General features: G+C 40.9%; 1 protein-coding gene across 1 annotated transcript in view; it reads left to right on the plus strand.

The window, feature by feature from the left end:
* Positions 1 to 20932, plus strand: part of polr3b (polymerase (RNA) III (DNA directed) polypeptide B) — a 28156-nt gene continuing 7224 nt past the window's right edge. Inside the window, exons 1-21 of the mRNA XM_014407916.4 lie at positions 1 to 201; positions 460 to 492; positions 2882 to 2938; positions 3027 to 3091; positions 3216 to 3291; positions 3680 to 3780; positions 4043 to 4134; positions 7310 to 7427; positions 8630 to 8738; positions 9429 to 9551; positions 12719 to 12835; positions 12925 to 13059; positions 14123 to 14284; positions 15541 to 15741; positions 16031 to 16193; positions 17696 to 17849; positions 18001 to 18075; positions 18337 to 18435; positions 18543 to 18670; positions 19692 to 19901; positions 20009 to 20167. Of these exons, the coding sequence (XP_014263402.1) occupies positions 130 to 201; positions 460 to 492; positions 2882 to 2938; positions 3027 to 3091; positions 3216 to 3291; positions 3680 to 3780; positions 4043 to 4134; positions 7310 to 7427; positions 8630 to 8738; positions 9429 to 9551; positions 12719 to 12835; positions 12925 to 13059; positions 14123 to 14284; positions 15541 to 15741; positions 16031 to 16193; positions 17696 to 17849; positions 18001 to 18075; positions 18337 to 18435; positions 18543 to 18670; positions 19692 to 19901; positions 20009 to 20167 (2449 nt within the window). The 5' untranslated portion in view covers positions 1 to 129. The remainder of the gene's footprint in view (positions 202 to 459; positions 493 to 2881; positions 2939 to 3026; positions 3092 to 3215; positions 3292 to 3679; positions 3781 to 4042; positions 4135 to 7309; positions 7428 to 8629; positions 8739 to 9428; positions 9552 to 12718; positions 12836 to 12924; positions 13060 to 14122; positions 14285 to 15540; positions 15742 to 16030; positions 16194 to 17695; positions 17850 to 18000; positions 18076 to 18336; positions 18436 to 18542; positions 18671 to 19691; positions 19902 to 20008; positions 20168 to 20932) is intronic.

Here is a 20932-nt window from a genome sequence, read left to right on the forward strand (position 1 = left end):
AACGCTTTTCTTGGTTCCGGTCGTACGGACGTTTTAGAGTGCAACACAAAGGAGTCACGCTTGCACGATATCAACACTGACAGTTGGTACAGGTTTTTGTGTGTTTGCTGTTAAGCAGTGGAGTAAACCATGGAGGTCCTGGGAGGACAGTTTAGCGACATGACCCCACTGGAGCTGGCGGCTCCTGTCAACACTGTAGCTGTGAGTATGAAGACCGGAAAGGACCGAAAGTCTAGCAGCACGAGCACAGAGATGCTAACGCTAGCGTGGAGGCTGTTAGCTCATAGAGATGCAGAGTGAAGGGGAACGTCCTGTGTCCCAGTTTGTTGTTTCTGATAGATATTGTTTCTAGTGTACAATTTGGAGAAAGTGCATAAGTATGGACACAGTTCGAATAGTTTTCGCGTTATGAATAAAAACGGACTTGTTGTTTATTTGCTCGTTTTCCCTTTTTAACAGGAAAAATGGAAGTTGTTACCAGCCTTCCTGAAGGTAACAGAACACAACAGCCCTTACACACTTTTACTAAATTTTAATGCTGCTTGATTAAAATATGTTTAAAGTATGGTAGAAACTATAATAGTGTGCTGTCATGTTTATAAAAACAGTTTGAGGTGAGCTGAGCTCTGTGAGATGGTGCGTTACCCTGCTGGAAGCAGCCATACTGTGGTTAGCACTAATGCTTAGCAAGCCTTGGTGTTTAAATGGTGCTTAGTCAACTGGGGACCGAAGTGTGAGAAGATAATGTCCCCCAACCCATTTATACCACCACAACCAGCAGCCCCATGCTTTCATGATTTTCACACCAAATTCTGAAATCAAAACTCATTAGACCAGAAAACCTTTTTCCAATCTTATATTGCTGAGTCTGTGCAAAATGTAGCCTCAGTTTCGTGTAGTGGTGTAGTAGTAATTTGACTTACTGTTTCCTTCCTATCACTCCAAAGCAGTCAGACAATAACAAGGACATCTTTATTTAAATAGTACAGGTCATTACATAGAATAGAATTCAACTTTATTGTCACTGGTCAAAGGAGCTTGCAAAGAAAAGCGTCTGGACTTCTTTAAGTTGCTTGAAGACGTTTCACCTCTCATCCGAGAAGCTTCTTCAGTTCTAAGGTCAAATGGTGGAGAGTCCCAGATATAAACCTAGTGGGAGTAACCCCCCACAGAGGGACAAAAGGACCCCCTGATGATACTCTAATCGCCTGAGCCAAGGTGTGAAACTGGGCGTGGGTCCCAATCAGCCAGGGTTTCGGGTGAGCTCATTGTGAAACCTGGCCCCACCTTATCATGCGAATTCCTGAGGTCAGATGGCCCAGGATGTGAGTGGGCGTTAAGGCGCCTGGGAAGGGATCTCAAAACTGGATTATATAAACTGGATTGTGAAGTGGCTGTTTGGTCTCTCCAAACAGCCACTTCACAAGCGCATGGCACAACACAGAAGAGCCACCTCCACAGGACAAGACTCAGCAGTCCATCTGCATCTTAAGGATAAAGGACACTCTTTCAAGGATACCAATGTTCACATTTTGGACAGAGAGGACAGATGGTTTGAAAGAGGAGTGAAAGAAGCCATCTATGTCCACTGTGAGCGACCATCTTTGAACAGAGGCGGGGGTTTACGACACCAACTCTCTGCCATCTATAATCCAGTTTTGAGATCCCTTCCCAGACGCCTTAACGCCCACTCACATTGGGCCATCTGACCTCAGGAATTCGCATGATAAGGTGGGGCCAGGTTTCACAATGAACACACCCGAAACTCTGGCCGATTGGGACCCACGCCCAGTTTCCCACCTTGGCTCAGGCGATTAGAGTATCATCAGGGGGTCCTTTTGTCCCTCTGTGGGGGGTCACTCCCACTAGGTTTATATCTGGGACTCTCCACCATTTGACCTTAGAACTGAAGAAGCTTCTCGGATGAGAGGTGAAACGTCTTCAAGCAACTTAAAGAAGTCCAGACGCTTTTCTTTGCAAGCTCCTTTGACTACGATGACCTGGATGACTGAGAAATTATCGTATTTTACAGAATGATTATTTATACAGAATTACATGACAGCTGAAAAAAACCCTTTGTAGGTTTATGATGTCCTAAGGCATTAGAAACAATAAAATAAAACAACAGCATCTATTAGCTGTGGGCCTGTGTGGCTAAAAAGGTTTTGAGTCTGTTTTTCAATGTACACTGAGATGTAACTGATCTTAGGTCAGCAGCGTGCTCCAAGGAACAGAGCCAGAATATCTGAAAGTACCCTCAACACACTAAGATATGATTTTGAGAACAGATCTGAAACTGATGACCTGAGATGTCTGTACTGGGTACCAAATCATCAAAAGCTTTGTGATTTCTGTGTACCTGTAAGGATTCCAAGGCTAGATTTTAAATGAGTAAGGGAAATCCAACTGATGATTTGGGGAGTCCTGAAACTAGAGCACTGCAATAAACTAACCTTCCTTGACGTCCAATTTCTCAGTCAGTTTGAGATAGGGATTTTCTAACCTTTTTTTAAGTTACATAAAGCAGTTTTGGTAAGCTTATTGATGTGGTTATCTGGTCATTTTTCTTCTGATTCCTTAGCAAGATATTTTTGGCCAAAGAAAAACATTTAGTAAAAAGTGAAACATTTGAGTCCAGTATGGCCATGAAATAATGAAATATTGCCATAATGACCAAATATACCGCATACAGCGTGTCTTGTTCTTTTACCCTGTTAAAGTTTTAAGTCATGGACCTTCTTTAAATTACTTTTTTTTTTTGGTCATCAAATATCAAAGTATCCTCCTGTGTAATGATGAGAGAACAGTTGGTGGGTCTACATCTGTGTGAGTAATATTATTTGGGAGAGTAAACATGTATATCACGTTGTGTGTTTTGCAGGTGAAAGGTTTGGTAAAGCAGCACATCGACTCATTCAACTATTTCATTAATGTAGAGGTAAAACACGAGCATGTCTTTGTCCGTTGCTGCTTTTTCATGTACATTTGGATTTTGAGCATCGATGTCTCATTTGTTCTGCTTCTAGATCAAAAAAATTATGAAGGCAAATGAGAAAATCACAAGTGATGCTGATCCAATGTGGTACCTCAAGTAAGTCACTGTGTGCATCTACCATCACTGACTTTAACACTGCAGACATGCACAACAAGTTGTTTTTTTTATTTTTATTTATTTTTATTAAAAGAGGAAATAATGGATTTTTAAATATTTGCAGATACCTCAATATCTATGTTGGCATGCCGGACGTGGAAGAAAGTTTCAATGTGACCAGACCAGTCTCTCCCCACGAGGTGAGAGTAGTCTGTGTTTCTGCTGTTAAGTATGAACCATTGTTTACTGTGCTTTAATTAAAGTTGAATAAAGCTTTAGAGTAATCAAATACACAGCTTTAAATTAGTTAAAATATATATATATATATATATATATATATATATATATATATATATATTTATTTTGCACATTAATTCTCTACACTTTGGACAGATAATCACACATTAAATACAGAGGGAACATGTGTCACTCAGGCATCTCTAGACTCAGTTGGCATTTAGTTGTAGCCCTCATAGAGGTATTTCTTAATTAATTATTTTTGTTACTTATATTTGAATGCCTACACCTCCAATACTTTCCTTTAAAGATGATGAGATATAGCTGAGAGTCATCTGTTTCATCCCAAAGTGTCGTCTCAGAGATATGACCTACTCTGCGCCCATCACGGTGGATATAGAGTACACCCGTGGCAGTCAGAGGATAATTCGCAATGCGCTGCCCATCGGAAGGTATCTTTTTTTTTTTTTTTCCCCCTCCCCTGATACAGACATATTTATGTTACATCTATATCAAATCTACAAATTTAAAACCTCTCCAGCAAAGCTCAGTAAGCCAACAAGTGCTAAAAAAAGATTTAGCTTTTGTGATTTTTAAGCTTTGTTTGCTGATAAACTGACCTCCTTCACTCATTTGTGCTGACGCATTCTGCTTTATAACAACACTGAAGCAATATTCATATTTTATTAATGAAGATAACTCTGCTTTTCTCAGGATGCCCATCATGCTGCGAAGCTCGAATTGCGTTCTCACGGGAAAGACGCCCATGGAGTTTTCAAAACTCAACGAATGTCCCCTGGATCCAGGCACGTAACCATAGCACTCTCATTTTAACTCTTTCCCCCTGAAGGGCCTCACCTGAACCCTTAATGATGAGTTTTGGCATCTCAGTATATATATCAGTAAAATGTTTGATGACCATTTAGGGCTCTAGAGTGCGACTAATTTGGTCGCAAATATGACCAAATTTTTCAGTGGTGTGACTAAAAAAAATATTTAGTCGCACCAGTGCGACCAACTGTTCGGGTAACAAAAAAAAAATCGGCAACTCTCCGTGTGGTCAACAACAGACACACAGTATGCCCCTATCGTGGACTAAACCAATCAGAGATAGTCAGGGGCGGGACCTCTCTGATTGGCCGTGGTCCAGTTGAAAGTGCAGGTGGAAGTGGGAGGTGAGTAGCTTGAATAAAACGATATCGATTCATTAAATCCTGAATCGACTTTTAAATAGAACTGTGTTTTGCCAGAAACGCCAGATTCTCCGATTAAAGCCCACAAAACTAATTCAACAACCACCAAACAGCAAATGAGAGCAGGTACATGGATTCCACACAAAGACGTAAACACAGAGCGGACTCGACGCATCAGAATCAGCTTTCTCTTTCTCGGCTTTCTCACCTGATGGCCCGAACACGGACACACTGTCGGAGCTCACCGATTCTGATGCGTTGGGTCCGCTCTGTGTTTACGTCTTTTTGCGCTGATTCTGAGCTGCAGGTTTTGTTTTGAACCGAGCCAGCAGCAAAAGAAGCAGCAAACTACGCTTCACATTTGATAAATGTCGTCATGAATTCCCTCTTTTCACTTAAATGACCTCGGACAAGAAAGCCTCATTTCTGCTGTTCAATACTGAAGAAACTAAAACTTTTTAAAATTATGCAAAATTGCAGAATATTTTTAAGGTTATCTGCTATAAAAATCCAGGCAGAAAAATCTCCTTCATGTTTTTCTGTTTTATTCTCAGTTACTTTGACACAAAGGCATCTGCTGTGATGTTCACAATTCTGATGAAGTCTCACATGTATCAGTACTGATAAATGATCAGAATTATAATATTTCTGACTGTCTGAGGCTAAATTGAATCAAATCAGGACTTTGAGAACCAGAATCGAATGGATTATAGAAATCAGTGATGATACCCAGCCCTAGTGAGTAGCCTAGGCCTGACAGAATAATAATAATACATTTTATTTAAAAATGGCGCCTTTCAAAGCACCCAAGGACACTGTACAACAGATAAAAACACAAAAACTGGAAATATACACAATGATAAGAATAACAGATAAAAGTTAAGAGCATACAGAGGTTTAAACATAAGCAATTTTAAACAGATGAGTTTTGAGGGTGGACTTAAAAAGAGAGAATGAACTAATATTTCTGAGGTCAGGGGGTAAGGAATTCCAAAGTCAAGGGGCAGAGCAACTAAAAGCCCTGCCCCCCAATGTAATCAGACGAGCGGAAGGAACAGAGAGAGAGAAAGAGAAGATGAAGATCTGAGGCACCAGGATGGGAAGTTCATCTGTACTAAATCGGAGAGGTATGGTGGAGAGAGAGAATGAATAGCCTTAAATGTATAAAGGATTATTTTAAAATGGATGCGAAATTTAACCGGGAGCCAGTGTAGCTGCTTCAGGATTGGGGAGATGTGGTGGGTAGAGGAAGTCCTAGTAATAATACGGGCAGCAGAATTCTGGACACGTTGGAGCTTGTTAATGGATTTTTGTGTAAGGCCAAATAATCGTGAGTTACAGTAATCAATTCGAGAGATAACAAGATTATGGACGAGAATGGCAGTGGCATGAGGAGTGAGGAAAGGGCGGAGGCGATTGATATTACAGAGTTGAAAATATGCTGCACGTGTGACATTATTGATATGTGAATTAAAAGATAATGTGCTATCAAGAATGACACCCAAGCTTTTCACAGAGAAAGAGATAGGGACCAACGAATTATTGATAGTGAGAGAGAAATTGTTAATTCTGGATAGCAATCGTTTAGTGCCGACCAGGAGAAGTTCTGATTTATTGCTGTTGAGTTTAAGAAAGTTGGAGGAGAACCAGGAATTGAGTTCAGCTAAGCAGAGGGTGAGGGATGTGGAGGAAGAGTAGAATCAGGTTTGGTAGAGAGGTAAAGCTGGGTGTCATCGGCATAGCAGTGGAACTGAATGTTATATTTACGAAAAATATGTCAGAGTGGAAGAAGGTAAATGATGAAAGGAAGGGGCCCGAGGACAGATCCCTGGGGCACCTCAGTAGATAGAGGAGAAGGCTGAGAAGTGAAGGATTTTAATTGAATGAACTGAGTGCGGTCAGACAGGTATAAATGGTAAATGGCCTGTATTTGTATAGCGCTTTACTAGTCCCTAAGGACCCCCAAAGCGCTTTACACAACCTGTCATCCACCCATTCACACACACATTCACACACTGGTGATGGCAAGCTACATTGTAGCCACAGCCACCCTGGGGCGCACTGACAGAGGCGAGGCTGCCGGACGCTGGCGCCACCGGGCCCTCTGACCACCACCAGTAGGCAACGGGTGAAGTGTCTCGCCCAAGGACACAACGACCGAGACTGTCCAAGCCGGGGCTCGAACCGGCAACCTTCCGATTACAAGGCAAACTCCCAACTCTTGAGCCACGATCGCCCCTTAAAGGTATGATTTAAACCAGGCTAATGGAGTATGAGAGAGACCAATAGAAGCTAATCTGCTAAGAAGAATGGGATGATGGTGTCAAAGGCTGCACTCAGATCAAGGAGAATAAGGATGGAGAAGAGACCAGAATCAGCTGCCATAAGAAGATCGTTTGTTATTTTTATAAGAGCAGTTTCGGTGCTATGCAGAGGACGGAAACCAGACTGGAACTGTTCGTAAAGGTTATTATCTGTAAGGTGTAGATGGACTTGTGAAGCAACTATTTTTTTCAAGAATTTTTGAGAGGAATGGTAGATGGGGTTAGGGGTTAGGGCTGTACAGGCAGTGATCACCCTCACTAATGTCTGATGCACATTCAGAAAAGTTGTACTATAAGCAGGTCTGAAATATGACAGAAACGGCTCATTACTGAAAAGAGTTTCAAGGAGTAAAGAGTTAAAACTTCCTTTACACACTCTGAGAGTAATTAAGTAAAAGAAAATGACTTGTCATCGGGTTCTCCAGTTAAATTGATCCGTGTCCCTTGTTTTGTTTTCTCCACAGGGGGTTATTTCATTGTAAAAGGTCAGGAGAAAGTCATTCTGATCCAAGAACAGCTGTCCAAGAACCGAATCATTGTGGAGCAGGACAGGAAGGGTGCAGTTGGAGCATCAGTTACCAGGTACTGTAACAACCTATCCATTAGCAGCTGTTCATCCATGATTTTAAAGTCGCCTTCTTGGCAGACATGTAAAGAAAAAATCAGCTGTTTCTTTTCAGTAGCTGTCTTGTTTGACCATCTTAACCTTTTCCTTTTATTGGCTTCTTCTTTGCGATTCTGCCCAGAAGCGCAGAAGTGTGGAGACGACTCAACAGTGTGGATGCTGTGACTGGTGCTTGGTGGAAACCATAAAGTGAAGCTGCTAATTTAAGACCTGTGAAACTCTGATATATTCGTGGTCATTCCAGTTCATCAAATCTAAAAGGAAAAAATTTCCACCAGGACTGTGATCATCAGTCTTTCTTGAATTAATTCCAGGGAAAGATGCACTAATTACTAGGAATTATGCAACATTATCCTTGGAATGTTTTAGGGGAAATCCCTGGTATCTCAGGAGTGTAGCTTATGATAACATAGACTGATGGATGCTTAAAGGTCAGAAAATATTTGAGTGTCCTGTCTGTGATAGCAGATGTTGGAGGCCACGATTCTGCAGACTGGCACTTAGTTTACAGATTCTCGTACACAAGGTTCGTGGCATTATTTAAGTATGATTTAAAATAAAAGTTTAAATCACGGCAATTGTTTTATAGACATTAAAGCTTTAATAAGGAACAGCACTGTTTTATCTGGCTGTAGTGTCCTATTTCAAATCTCAGATGGTCACGTGGGAGACATTTGATGACCTGACACTGAATGACCCTTACACCCTTGCTCAGTTGCGCACTCGGTTCTCCAACTTTGCACTTCTCTTTTCTAAATGAAAAGAATACATCACTGTAGATGTTGGCTGGAGTTAAATATAAACCTTTGTTTTTTGTTTTGTTGTTGTTGTTTTTAAGATTATGCAAGAAGTAGATCTATGTATAGCTTAAGCTTTTAGTCTTATATTAGTGGATCCATCTAATTTCTGACTCATTTTCCAATTTGGGGTTGTGTTGGAGCCGGCTGTCATAGGGTGAGCTCTGCTCAGGTTCCCAGATCAGCAGAGAAAACCATTCACACCTTTGACCAGTTAATTATCACCAGTTAAGTTTTTGGACTGTGGGAGGAAGTCTGAGTATGCAGAGAGACCTCACACAGTTATAAGGTGAACATGCAAAAGAACAAGAACCTGACACTAAACATGCTCGTGTTTGCTCTGCTCTTTGTGTCCTCTCCAGCTCCACTCATGAAAAGAAAAGCAGAACTAATATTATTGTTAAACAAGGCCGTTTCTACTTGAGACACAACACGCTGTCAGAGGATGCCCCCATTGCAATCATATTTAAGGTAGGGGTGATTTTTTTTTTTTTTTTTTTTTTTTTTCTTTATGAGTCTGCTGAAATAAGTCCAGTAGGTGGTGCTATAGCACAGGTAAATGGTCAGAGATGAAGATGTTTGTGATGTTATTGCCTTACAGATTGAAGCAAAGACTTGTGAGTGTTTCCAAACTCTGTCTTTGTTTTTGCTACAGCTTGAAGTTGTTCCAAAGCTTAAGTTACATATATAGAGAAGTGTTTTTATATGAGATCGTGAATAGTTTTAGAACTCTAGTTTCAGTAGTTGCTCGACTGATTACATTTCTTACACCACCTCAGAATGAAAATGTTAGCTGACAGCTGGTATCATGAACTTCTTTGCCCTCTGAGGAGAGACCTCTTCAAACATGTTACCTTATGATGCTGCATGCTCGCTGTGTTTTCACTGCACGTGTTTGCCGGGTAACGTCTTCCCCAGCCCTCCCTCTGTTTGGCAGCGGCTGCAGAGACGATCTGGAATCAGTTCCCACAGCTTCACATTTCCATAAGCAAATGTCAGGCAACATTATGACTCCCTCCTCACCTCACCCCTCCCTGTGAACACTCCCTGTCTCATGTACTCCCCCTTCCCGGTTAAGCTTTTATCTAAATATAACAAGATTTTTATTTTTTGTAGTTGTACAAATATTTTACACACACCGTTTACATGTTATCCACACAGGGGATGGGTGTGGAGAGTGACCAGGAGATAGTTCAGATGATCGGCACAGAGGAGAGTGTCATGGCCAGCTTCGCCCCGAGCCTGGAGGAGTGCCAGAAAGCGCAAATCTTCACACAGACTCAGGTATTTTATCAATCCAAGAGAACCAGAGCAGGCCGGTGTTATTTCAAGCTTAAACAAACACTCTGGTCAGTTTAGCCCCATTTACTCGATGTTAGATTGAAGCTTTAATTATCTTTGAATTTTGATTTCCAAAGACAATATACTGGTAATATAAGGGAAAAAAGTAATATTACAAAACTGAAGGAGCACTAAAAAGCACTGAAAGTACAGTGCTAATGTTTATGCTATAAAAGAACTACAGTTCTAAGGGTTATAAGACTTGAACTTCACCACCACTAACAAGAGAGATGTCGTAACATGCATGGGATGTACATCTTGGTTAAATCTGTGCTGTAGGTATGCTGTAACCGTAGACTATTCTCTCACCTTAACCTTAGCACAGACATGGTCCTAGCACCACCAAAGATGACCAATTGGTCACGTAGCCCAGAACCTCAGCCTGTTGTTTGTTCCCGGCTGGTTTTTGTAAATAAGCTCCCCACCTTCATATTTACAGATGTGACAAGTTAAAATCACCCAATAAAAATAAACTGTTGTTGAAAACGACACCTTTTCATGCACATCTAGAGTGGAAGTTAATTTTCTGACTGTTTATTAAACAGAAATGTTCCTCGTGCTCAAGTGAATGAAATCCTGATTCAAAAAACTGTTTAGAAAATAATAATTTTTGGGTGAGAGCACGTAAAAGTCAGTGTGAATTGCTTGGCATCTCTAATGTGCGATCATTAGCTGCGGATGTGTGCAGAGCAGGATGTTGTTTCTGTTTCTATTGGCTGTCTGCTGTCAGAAGGTATTTTCTTTGTCTCTTTGAGATCAGATGACGAAGGTTTTGTCTTACCAGCCAGTTAAGTAATGCTTTTCATGGGGATTTCATGAGGCCCACGTGTTTTTCTTTGACATCGACAGATGAATGCAATCGGCCAATTTGTTTTTCATAAAGATTATGTTGTTAGAGGAACCGCTGATGCATTGATGAGTCCACATTTGCTTCCTAGCAACCGGTCGCCACAGCTCTCGTGTTCCTCTGTCTGCCAGCCTCCGTGATGTCTTTTCATGGTATTCATTGGGTCATTGTATTGTGCACAATGAGGCCTAAATCTATATAATTAAAGGCAGATAAGGCTTAAGAAACATTGTTATCAGATTATGATAAATAATCTGGCAAAACCAAATTTGACTGTCATCTTCTTTTCTTTTTTTGAATCCGGACACTGTTGATTACATCTGATTTCTTTTTTTAAAATTTCTCTAAATTAAACAGATTTTTTTTTTTTTACCTTTACCTTAAAGAAATATTAACAATAATTATTTTTATTTTTTATGCAGTTTTGAGGGCAAGTTGGGTGGTCCATCCTTATTAACCTTTGACCTTTGCTATAATTCTGTTGAGGACTCCAGCTGGGCGCTTACTCAGGTGTGGGTGATGTGCACATTGTTCCCTTTGTGGTTCACTTGACCTACCAAGAGTCTGATACACGATTCTCCGTTCTCTGTTTAAAAATTCAGAATGTTGATCTTTTACACAAAATATCTCCTCGAGACTGTAACATTAATTTATATTAATATTAGTGCTGTCAATAGATTAAAAAAAAATTAACTAACTAATCTCACAATTTTCTGTTATTAATTGCGATTAATCTCAATTACTTTATTAATAGCCTGGCTCCAATTACATTTTTTTATTCTTTATATTTTAAGTAATTATCGTTGTTCACCGAAGTCCAGTGGTCTCCGGTGAGAGCGACATTCCTTACTTGCACAAGCTTGCTGGACTGCTGAGCCCTCTGGTCCCCATACAAAGTGTGCAGTCTCGACACAATGGTTCCTCTCGAGGGCAGATTGTAACACTCATCTCCTGATGCAGCACGAATGACTTCTCTCAGTCCATCATCTTCTACTATGCTAACTGGTCGGCAGTTTTTAGCTATCCAAACAACCAAGGAACTGGTTACCTTTTCTCTCACATTTTTTGTTATTCGTCCACAAGCACCATACTCCTGAAGCGTAGACTGGCGAGGTCCCGTAGAGGTGGATTCAGTTGGGTGTTTTGCTCTCAGGTGATACGCCAGTGATGAACTGCTTCTGTGGTACTTGAATTCAGCGTTGCAAATTGTGCATCTTACTCTCGTTTTGTCCAACAAGCCATCAGGCAACTTCTTAAAGAGAAACTTTCCACCTAAAAGTCCACCCTCGTCCATGCTTGCGTGTGTTAGCTAGTGTTAGCTAGATAGTAGCATGGTGTCACTTCTTCTTCTTCTTCTAATCATTTCTGTCAGGCCAAATGCCAGCATAGCACACTGTTGCCCCCTCCTCCAGAGGTGCTCATGAATTTAAAGGTCTTAGATTACAGGAAATTAATAAAAAAACAAAATCAGCGTTAAATTTTTTTAATGCATTAAACATTTCGCGTTGATCTTAACAATTAACGCGATAATTTTGACAGCACTAATTAATATTTATTTATATTTGTTGTTTTGGACATTTTTGTTGGTTGGAAAATTAACTGATTCTCATGGTGCGTTCCTTGTCTGACTGACAGTTGATGTAACATATACACACAGCTTTATTAGGAACACCTGCTCAACTGCTTGTTAACACAATATGGCAACAAATCAGTGAATTTAGGTTTTTAGACTTGTTCAGAATGGCTGGCTGAAGTTCAAACTGAGGATCAGAATGGGGATGAAAGTTGATTTAAGTTCCTTTGAACATGCCATGGTTGCTGGTGCCTGATGGGCTGATCTGAGTATTTCAGAAAATGCTGATCTGCTGGGATTTCTCCACACAACCATCTGTATGTATCTGAAACAATCCAGTCAGCCGCAGTTCAAGCGGCTGACTTGAACTTCTTCAAGCTGGTAGGTAGCAGTACTCAAATAACCATTCTTTATACCTAAGGTACCAGAAGAGTATGAGTGCTGCGAACTACAGCAGCTGAAGACCACACCTACTGTCAGCCAAGAACAGGAAACTAAGGCTACAGTTCACATAAGAGTCATTAGAACTCGACAATAGAAGATTAGAAAAATGTTGCCTCATTAGGCTCTCTTCCACAGTGTGTCCTTGTCCTCCTCCTGTCTTCCTCACCCCCAAATTAGTCATGTTGGTAAAAATATTTATGTTCCTCAAAAGGTTGAATCAAATGTTGTTTGGCTGCTCTGTTTCAGGCCCTGAGGTATCTTGGGAATAAAGTGCGCAGACAGCGGATGTGGGGAGGCCCCAAGAAAACAAAGATGGAAGAGGCCAGAGAGCTGTTAGCATCTCTCATTCTCACACATGTGCCTGTATGTAAACAGAATGCTCATCACGATAACTGGCATTCACACTAAAATGTTACTCGAGAAAATGTAAAGACTGTATAACTTGTGTCCAGGTGAAAGAGTTTAACTTTCGGGCTAAGTGTATTTACCTGGCCGTGATGGTCCGGCGGGTGATCCTGGCTCAAGGGGACAACAAGGTGGATGACAGAGATTACTATGGCAACAAACGTCTTGAACTGGCTGGACAGGTAAGCTTCTGTGCATCTGTCATCCTTGAGGTTTTAATGCACTGCCTTTATTTAATGCTGCATTCAGTTCTGTTTTTGTTCTTTGACTTTAAAACCAAATGAGCCAGAGTTCAGTTCAGACTATAAAGTTTTATTTAAATGATTATTGATTTTTTTTTTTCATGTTTGTGAGCTGAAAGGTGTTTACTTCCTTTTCTTTACTCATAAAACAACTAGAAACAAAACATGCCTGATGCTTATTAATACCATACGAGCAGAAACACACCAACACTCTCGTGCTTCAGTGTGAAGGGATCACAGCACTACACCAGAGGACAGCGCCGGCTCCAGGCCTGATCTCTCACCTGCACCTTTGTTCCTGCCACCTTCTTTTAATAAGACTCTCATTATTTTCCCTCAGCTTTGTTTTTCCCTGTTTTGTTTTTGAACCCCCCTCCTTTCCCCCACTAGTATTTCAGCCTGGCTTTGTCGGGAGAGAGATATGCGGTGGCACCAAAATCCTGAGGCTGTGGAAGCATGGGGATTTTTCAGCACCGTGACAATAGAAATGCTGCCTTGACTGGAGCGATTGAGCTAATCCGCAGGCCCGGCTCTGATAATGTAATTACTGCTGTCTTAAGGCCTTTAATTTCCCCCCCCCCAACCTGCTCTGTATAAGGAGCAGGAGATGGAGGGATCGAGGGAGGGGGGAGCACAGAGCCCTGTTTCAATAGGGGGCTTACATACTAACAACGCCAGCAATCTCCTCACTCTCCAATTATGGTTCCCTGACATTCAACTAATTGGCCTGGCTGCGCAATGGAAGCTTAATTTCTTTATTAATTTCAAGCAGTGCTGCCTGTTTGTTTGGATGTATGCTAATGCACAGGTTGGGTGGGGGTTGTAAGAGAAGTTGCCTCCTGTAGACCGGACAGAGGACCACAGGGACCTGGCTTACTTGTGAGCTGGCACACCTGGCTATTACATCTGGCAGTAGATGCACGTGAACTGACACTGCGTGCCAGGAGACCTGAGATTTAAAAAAGCAAACAAAAAACATCTGCATTTTTTTGCTTCTTTTTAGCTCCTGTCTCTGCTGTTTGAAGATCTCTTTAAGAAGTTTAATGCCGAATTGAAGAAAATCGCAGACCAGATCATCCCCAAGCAGAGAGCAGCTCAGTTTGATGTGGTCAAGCACATGCGGCAGGATCAGATCACCAACGGCATGGTCAATGCGATATCCACGGTGAGAAAGTCATGGCTGCTATAGCTCAGGAGGTCGTTCCATCTCAAACAACATTTTGGAAAGTTTTCTGCTCAACCGTCTGCATGTTGCATCAAAATTTTATGGTCCAAAATTTTTGCGTATATAATGAGAATTTTAGCTTCATATGTCAGACACTTTTAAGATACATAATTTTAGAAAAGGTTCATCGCTGTCAAACCTTTTTTAATGTTTATTTATTTTTATGTTTAAATATAAATAGCTGAAAACTATTAAAGATAAAATCTTGACATTTTCCAAGTTACAGATCCTCTAATTTGCCTGCATCCAAAAATGTCTGTTCATTGGCTAGTTAAAGTTTAAAGAACAAAAAATCCCATATTTGAGTATGCACTAATAAAAACAAACAATAAAAACCTTTAAATAGGCTATTAGTGATCATTTTAAAATGATATATAGTTAAATTTCACAGCACTGTAATACAAAACAAGTGTACATGAAATTCTTTGTCACAAAAATGGACCAAATTCATTTTCATTCATCTTTTATTTTGGGTTGATCAAATATTGAACATAAAAAACTAAAATATCAGTATTAATGGTGTCCTGGTCGGCTGAGCTGTATTGCTTGCTGGCTGGACTCTCTTTAAAGTCAGTATCTGACATCAAACAGCTTGCAAAACAGTCTTGATGGATAAATAGAGCTGCAGGCCAAAAGAAACAGACGTGCAGGGGAAATGTTCATTTAACATATCAAAATGTTTATTACATTTATTAAAGATCCTTATGATAGCTAAAAAAAACAAAACAATCAAAAACTATCAGGCGTACCGACATCATCAACCGTAGTGCCTCCAATTAAGTAGAGGTTCAGTTTGTGTTCCTATGTGAGTGTTAACTTAAAATTTTCTCATGCTGTACTTGTAATAGAAGAATAAAGTGGTCACTGATCAAACAAAAATTAGAAAGCAGGAGTTACTTAGATGGAGATTTATAGATTTATATTAAAACAACATTAAGAGTGAAATCCTGCTTCCGCTTTCAGAATTTAAGCCAGAAATGTCTCTTTCTTAATTTGGAGTCATTGCATGAATTTTTGTAATATTAAAATGAAACATGCACCACTTATGAATAGTTGCTAATACTGGCACACTCTAGCTTCCATTTTTGGATGCTTATCAGTCATTAAAATGCATTAATGAGCAATAAAGTGTTGTGTACTAAGTAATATTTACTATGCAGTATGTAATTATTGGTGTTGATGTTTTCTTGCAACAGGGTAACTGGTCTCTGAAGAGATTCAAGATGGACCGTCAGGGAGTCACCCAGGTCCTGTCTCGTCTCTCCTACATTTCAGCTCTCGGCATGATGACCAGGATCTCCTCCCAGTTTGAGAAGACGAGGAAAGTCAGCGGACCGCGCTCCCTGCAGCCGTCACAGTGGGGAATGCTGTGTCCATCTGACACCCCTGAGGGCGAGGTGAGTGTGCTGCGGCAGCCACACCTGATGGCCCAGGAGGTTTCTCAAAGGCTAATATGCTGTGGCACATGTACTGCTATATATAGGAATAATGGTCAGCAATTTCTTTCTCACTTTAATGAGTTATTCTCATGTTATAACACTCCCTGTGATGGTTAGACAATGATCTACCTCTAAATGGGGATTGGAGGGGAGGTTACTGACACTGAGACTCTTAGAAAAACTCTTGTCTCTGTGTTTTTATGTATTTCCACAAGGATAATATTGGATTATATATGTGTATCTGTAGGCCTGTGGTCTGGTGAAGAACTTGGCTCTGATGACGCACATCACCACCGACATGGAGGACGGTCCCATCATCAAGCTGGCCTTCAACCTCGGGGTGGAAGATGTGAACCTGTTGTGTGGAGAGGAGCTCTCCTACCCGAGCGTGTTTCTCGTCTTCCTCAATGGTAAACCTCCTCCTCCGCAGTGGAGCCTAATTAATAAATAAACACAGAGAGAATTAACACCGGAGGCTTTTGCTTTAGATCGTTTGAAAAGAAAGTCTTAATCCTCCCTGTTTTGAATGTGTTGCTTATGAACATGAAGGGAAAAATATTCTGTTTAGTTTACAGAAGGTAATTTTGCATTTCACTGTGAGGCTGATAATTCATTCATTTCACGACAGCAGTAGGTATTATTCTTGAGTCAAAACTTGGCCCCTTAATTACTGTATATGTTTGTCTCGCCACTGATAACTGTCAAATTATATTAGCTGCCATACCATTTAATTAGTTGGTAGCAGCAGGTGTCAAAGCCCTTCAGAGTGTGTTCAGTGCAAATGTGTCCTCACACAGAGGCAGAGCACAGTGTCTCCTCTGTTCTCCAGTCATTTGTCTGTCAGACTTGATATGAACACACCCCTACAGGCAGTTAGAGCTCCGTTTCTTCCAGAGTAAGCTGCGGTGTCTTACAAATGCCGCCTTCACTCCTTCTTTGCATTTAAAGTTTGAATTTTAACCAAAATCAGCTGATGAATAATTTGTCGTGGCTTTTTTGTGTAAAAATCCCATAAATGTCCTGTTTTAGCCTCTTAGATGTCAAATGTGTCCATGTTTCTTGTTTTATATAATGGAGCTTCAGACAGGTGTTTATTGTACTGTGGCCATTGTTATATGGTTTACTATTCTTTGGCATTTTACTGATAATTTGACTAACTGAGAAAACAACTGGTAAATTATTGGATAAGCAAAATCCATGTGTTTATTAATGTGAACTCTAAATGTTAAACAAATGTGATGCAGCAGGTTAAACAGCTTCACACACAAACAACCAAGCAGTGATGCAATCAAGAACAATCCTACTGTCCCTAATGTGAACTGCAATATCTGTCAAAACTATGTCAAAAGATGTTGTTATTGAACAGTCTCTAATGCATAAACTACATTTAACAGTGCACTCTTTTTAGCGGGTTTACATCCAGCAAACATCTCTGCTGTGAGGGCAAAACCTTCACTCATCACAGCCACACACCTACAGACGCTACCTGGCTCGTCAGAGAGTGAAATGTAGCTCCTCAATGATGCTGGCAACTTTTCTGTCTCTACGCTGTGACAATAGTGTTGTATGCATTGTGATCCATCAGATGTTTTCAACATTGACAAACGTGCTACAAGTGACTGTGACATGAATTTGAAATAATGAAGTGAAAAAGTCACATAAAATAATCAAAGGAAGATCAATATAATGTGTTCTTCTTATCAAAGGGTTTTGTAACATCAATAAATTAAAAAAATTGGTCTTAGCCTGTTTTGGCGTGCTGTATCACAATTGCGTAACAATTGTTTGGTTGCTCTTAAAGATTACTGAATACGCAAAGTCAGAATGTGTTTAGCTCAGCACATCAGTCTTCTAACCCAAAAATATGTTTAATATTTAATGTCTATCCTCTTTATCTGTATCATGTCCACAGGTAACATCCTCGGTGTGATCCGAGACCATCAGAAGCTGATCAACACTTTCAGGTTGATGCGCAGGGCGGGTTTCATCAATGAGTTTGTGTCCATTTCCACAAACCTGAGCGACCGCTGCGTCTACATCTCATCTGATGGAGGACGACTCTGCAGGTGCGGAAGTTTAGAAAAAATAGCATAATGTGGAAATAAATGTTTGCTGAAGATCGTTACACACCAGTGTGTTTGCTTAGCGTAACATTGAGTTCTTTAGTTGTAAGAATGTTTTTCACACAGCTTTGTTTTGTTGTGTTTCCCTCTGCAGACCATACATCATCGTAAAGAAGGGAGTTCCAATGGTGAAAAACAAGCACATCGAAGACCTGTCTCAGGGCTACAGGTGAGGGTAGGAGTGCAGAGAGTGACTGCTGTTATTAAAGAAGCAGCTCTTTAAGTTACTGTTTTGTTTTTTAAACTCGCCACTTTGGCTTATTTGCTAACTTAATAAACATCAATTATACAACTGCTTGAAAAACAAAAGCCACTGGTTAGTATCGTGCATATTTGTGAAATTATGAGTGTATCCTCACACCACAATCACACCATACAGGCACTTCCCAAACAGTAGATTTTTATTAATAGTTTCTGTACTTTACTTCAGAACTTTTGAGGATTTCCTACATGAAGGCCTGGTGGAGTATCTGGATGTCAACGAGGAGAACGACTGTCAGATCGCCCTTTATGAATACATGATTAACAAGTCAGTGGCACATGATAAGCTGATTTCAGTAAAATGAAAAGATCATTCAGGTTTATGTCAAGTAAGTTATACCTGTTTTTTTGGGGTTTTTTTTTAAACCTCTCTAGAGACACAACACACTTGGAGATCGAGCCCTTCACACTGCTCGGGGTGTGTGCCGGCCTCATTCCCTACCCCCACCACAACCAGTCACCCAGGAACACATACCAGTGTGCTATGGGCAAGCAGGCAATGGGTAAGAGTGGGCTGAGCAGCTAGCACACAGGTCATCAAACTGCAAGGATCTCGAATCCTTTCTCAAACATCCTCCCCACAGCTGCATGTGCACACACAAACACGGCCTCTTACAGTAATTTAATCTTACATGAACACATGAACAGTGTTCCTAAGCCTCCTAAATCTGCCGGTTCAGAGTTTGCACTTTTATTTGCACAAGTTAAAATCATACAAAAGGGCATTAGAATAACAAATGGTATAGATACAAGCAGCCTGCTGGTTCGTCTCCCCCAAAACTCCACTCCTGCACCACTTCTTGTCAGAATGCATTTGTATGTGTGATTAAGTGTCTCATGTGTGTGTGTGAGTGTGTGAGCATGAACATCAAACATGGGGAGCTTGCGTAGGTTTTCTTTTGTGCTGTGTGTGCAGAGGCCCTTTCCCTGCCAGTCACCCAGAGTGTCATTAGCAATTCATTGTGTCTGCTCTGGCTGTGCTCGGGGGGTCAGTGTGCTCAGCTGCAAAAGACCACTGAGTGTGCACCCGGAGCTCCTTGGTAACCAGAACTTCCCCAAACGGCCCTGCTAACATTCATAAGGACTGCGGTTGCCCCCACCCCTCCACTTTACCTTCATCCGTTCCTTCCTCCCCGCCCTCCCAGTCTTTACAAAAACACTGACTGGAACTATATTTGGCCCAATATTCTCTGCCTTGTCTATTTTGTATGGACGGCTCTCATACATGTGCAAATCTGGCTGTGTGGCCCGGCCCTGTTATCACACGCAGTTTAATTGTGAAGCAGTATCATCTGACAAGTGTCAAAACCACACGGAGGCCAGACTTTAGGCCATAATATAAGAGAGGTCTAATCAGGAGGAAGTAACATCTATAATCCTCTAAAAATGGATTTATTGACAATTTTATATATTTTCTTATAGATGCCCTAAATCACTAGATTACAGACACACAGTGAGTTACATATAAGTTTTTATTAAAAATTCAGTTCTTTTTTTTTTAAAATTCGTGATTCTTCTCTCCAGGGACTATCGGCTACAACCAGAGAAACCGCATCGACACCCTGATGTACCTGCTGGCCTATCCTCAAAGGCCGATGGTCAAAACAAAAACCATTGAGCTGATTGATTTTGAGAAGCTGCCGGCTGGTCAGAACGCCACCGTGGCTGTGATGAGCTACAGTGGCTATGATATTGAGGACGCTCTGGTCCTCAACAAAGCCTCACTGGACAGAGGTGTGAGATCTGTCCAACTTAAAGAATTGCATAGTCGTTTTTAAGCAACAAAATACCAGAATAGGAGGTAGAAAATCTAATGTAACAGTAAATGTGTCTCCAAACAGGATTTGGACGGTGCCTTGTCTACAAAAATACAAAATGCATACTGCGGCGTTACACCAATCAGACTTTCGACAAGGTGATGGGCCCCATGTTGGATGCTGCAACACGAAAACCCATCTGGAGGCACAGCATCCTGGATGCTGATGGTATCTGCTCCCCTGGTGAGTACCAGCAGGACTGGAGCAAATCCAGCATGGTTCGCTGCTCCTTAACAGCCTCTTCTGTGGCATTCATTTTATGAGCATTATCTGTGTCATTAATAGTGGTCAGGAGTTTGAGTGAAACATCAGTAAAAACAGAGAGAAGTGAAGCCTATTTTGCAATATTTACACACACACCACTTCTTACATATCTCCATAGTTTTTCATCGATTGGAACAGTTAGAAATGTGTTATCAATATTATTAGTATGAAGAAGAAGAAAATAGGATCATACAGTACAAGTGTGGATTAATCAGGCATCCATTTCATGCATGCACAGTAGCGCAGGAAAATAGTTGCTCACACACTCGCTGTGGCCATTATTGAGCTCTTCACTGTGAGTGAACACACAGTTCCCAGAGTAAATCCTGGTGGAACCACCACAAAATCGTTTTTTACAACAAACCAAATCTGGCACCTAAATCACCCTCACCAAGCTCAATATGGACATTTTAAAGGAGTTAACAAAGAGAAAGTGCCTAAAGCTGAAGCTGTCCAGAGCTTATAGCCGGCCTGCAGCCATGAGATGCATTGTAAGCCTCGGTATGAGCAAAGTATCAAAGCAGTTACAAAAAAAATTGTAGAGACGAGTGAAAAGAAACGAAGGTCCTGTTGTCTGGTGACATTATAAACATGCTGAAAAATGATGTAAGTAACTGACGTTTGTTTTGTAATGTAAATCTGTTGCATCTGCTTTTGTTTCGTTATTATGTAAAGGTGGGTGTA

Source organism: Maylandia zebra, linkage group LG7 (genome assembly GCF_041146795.1).
Source record: "Maylandia zebra isolate NMK-2024a linkage group LG7, Mzebra_GT3a, whole genome shotgun sequence".
NCBI lineage: Eukaryota > Metazoa > Chordata > Actinopteri > Cichliformes > Cichlidae > Maylandia > Maylandia zebra.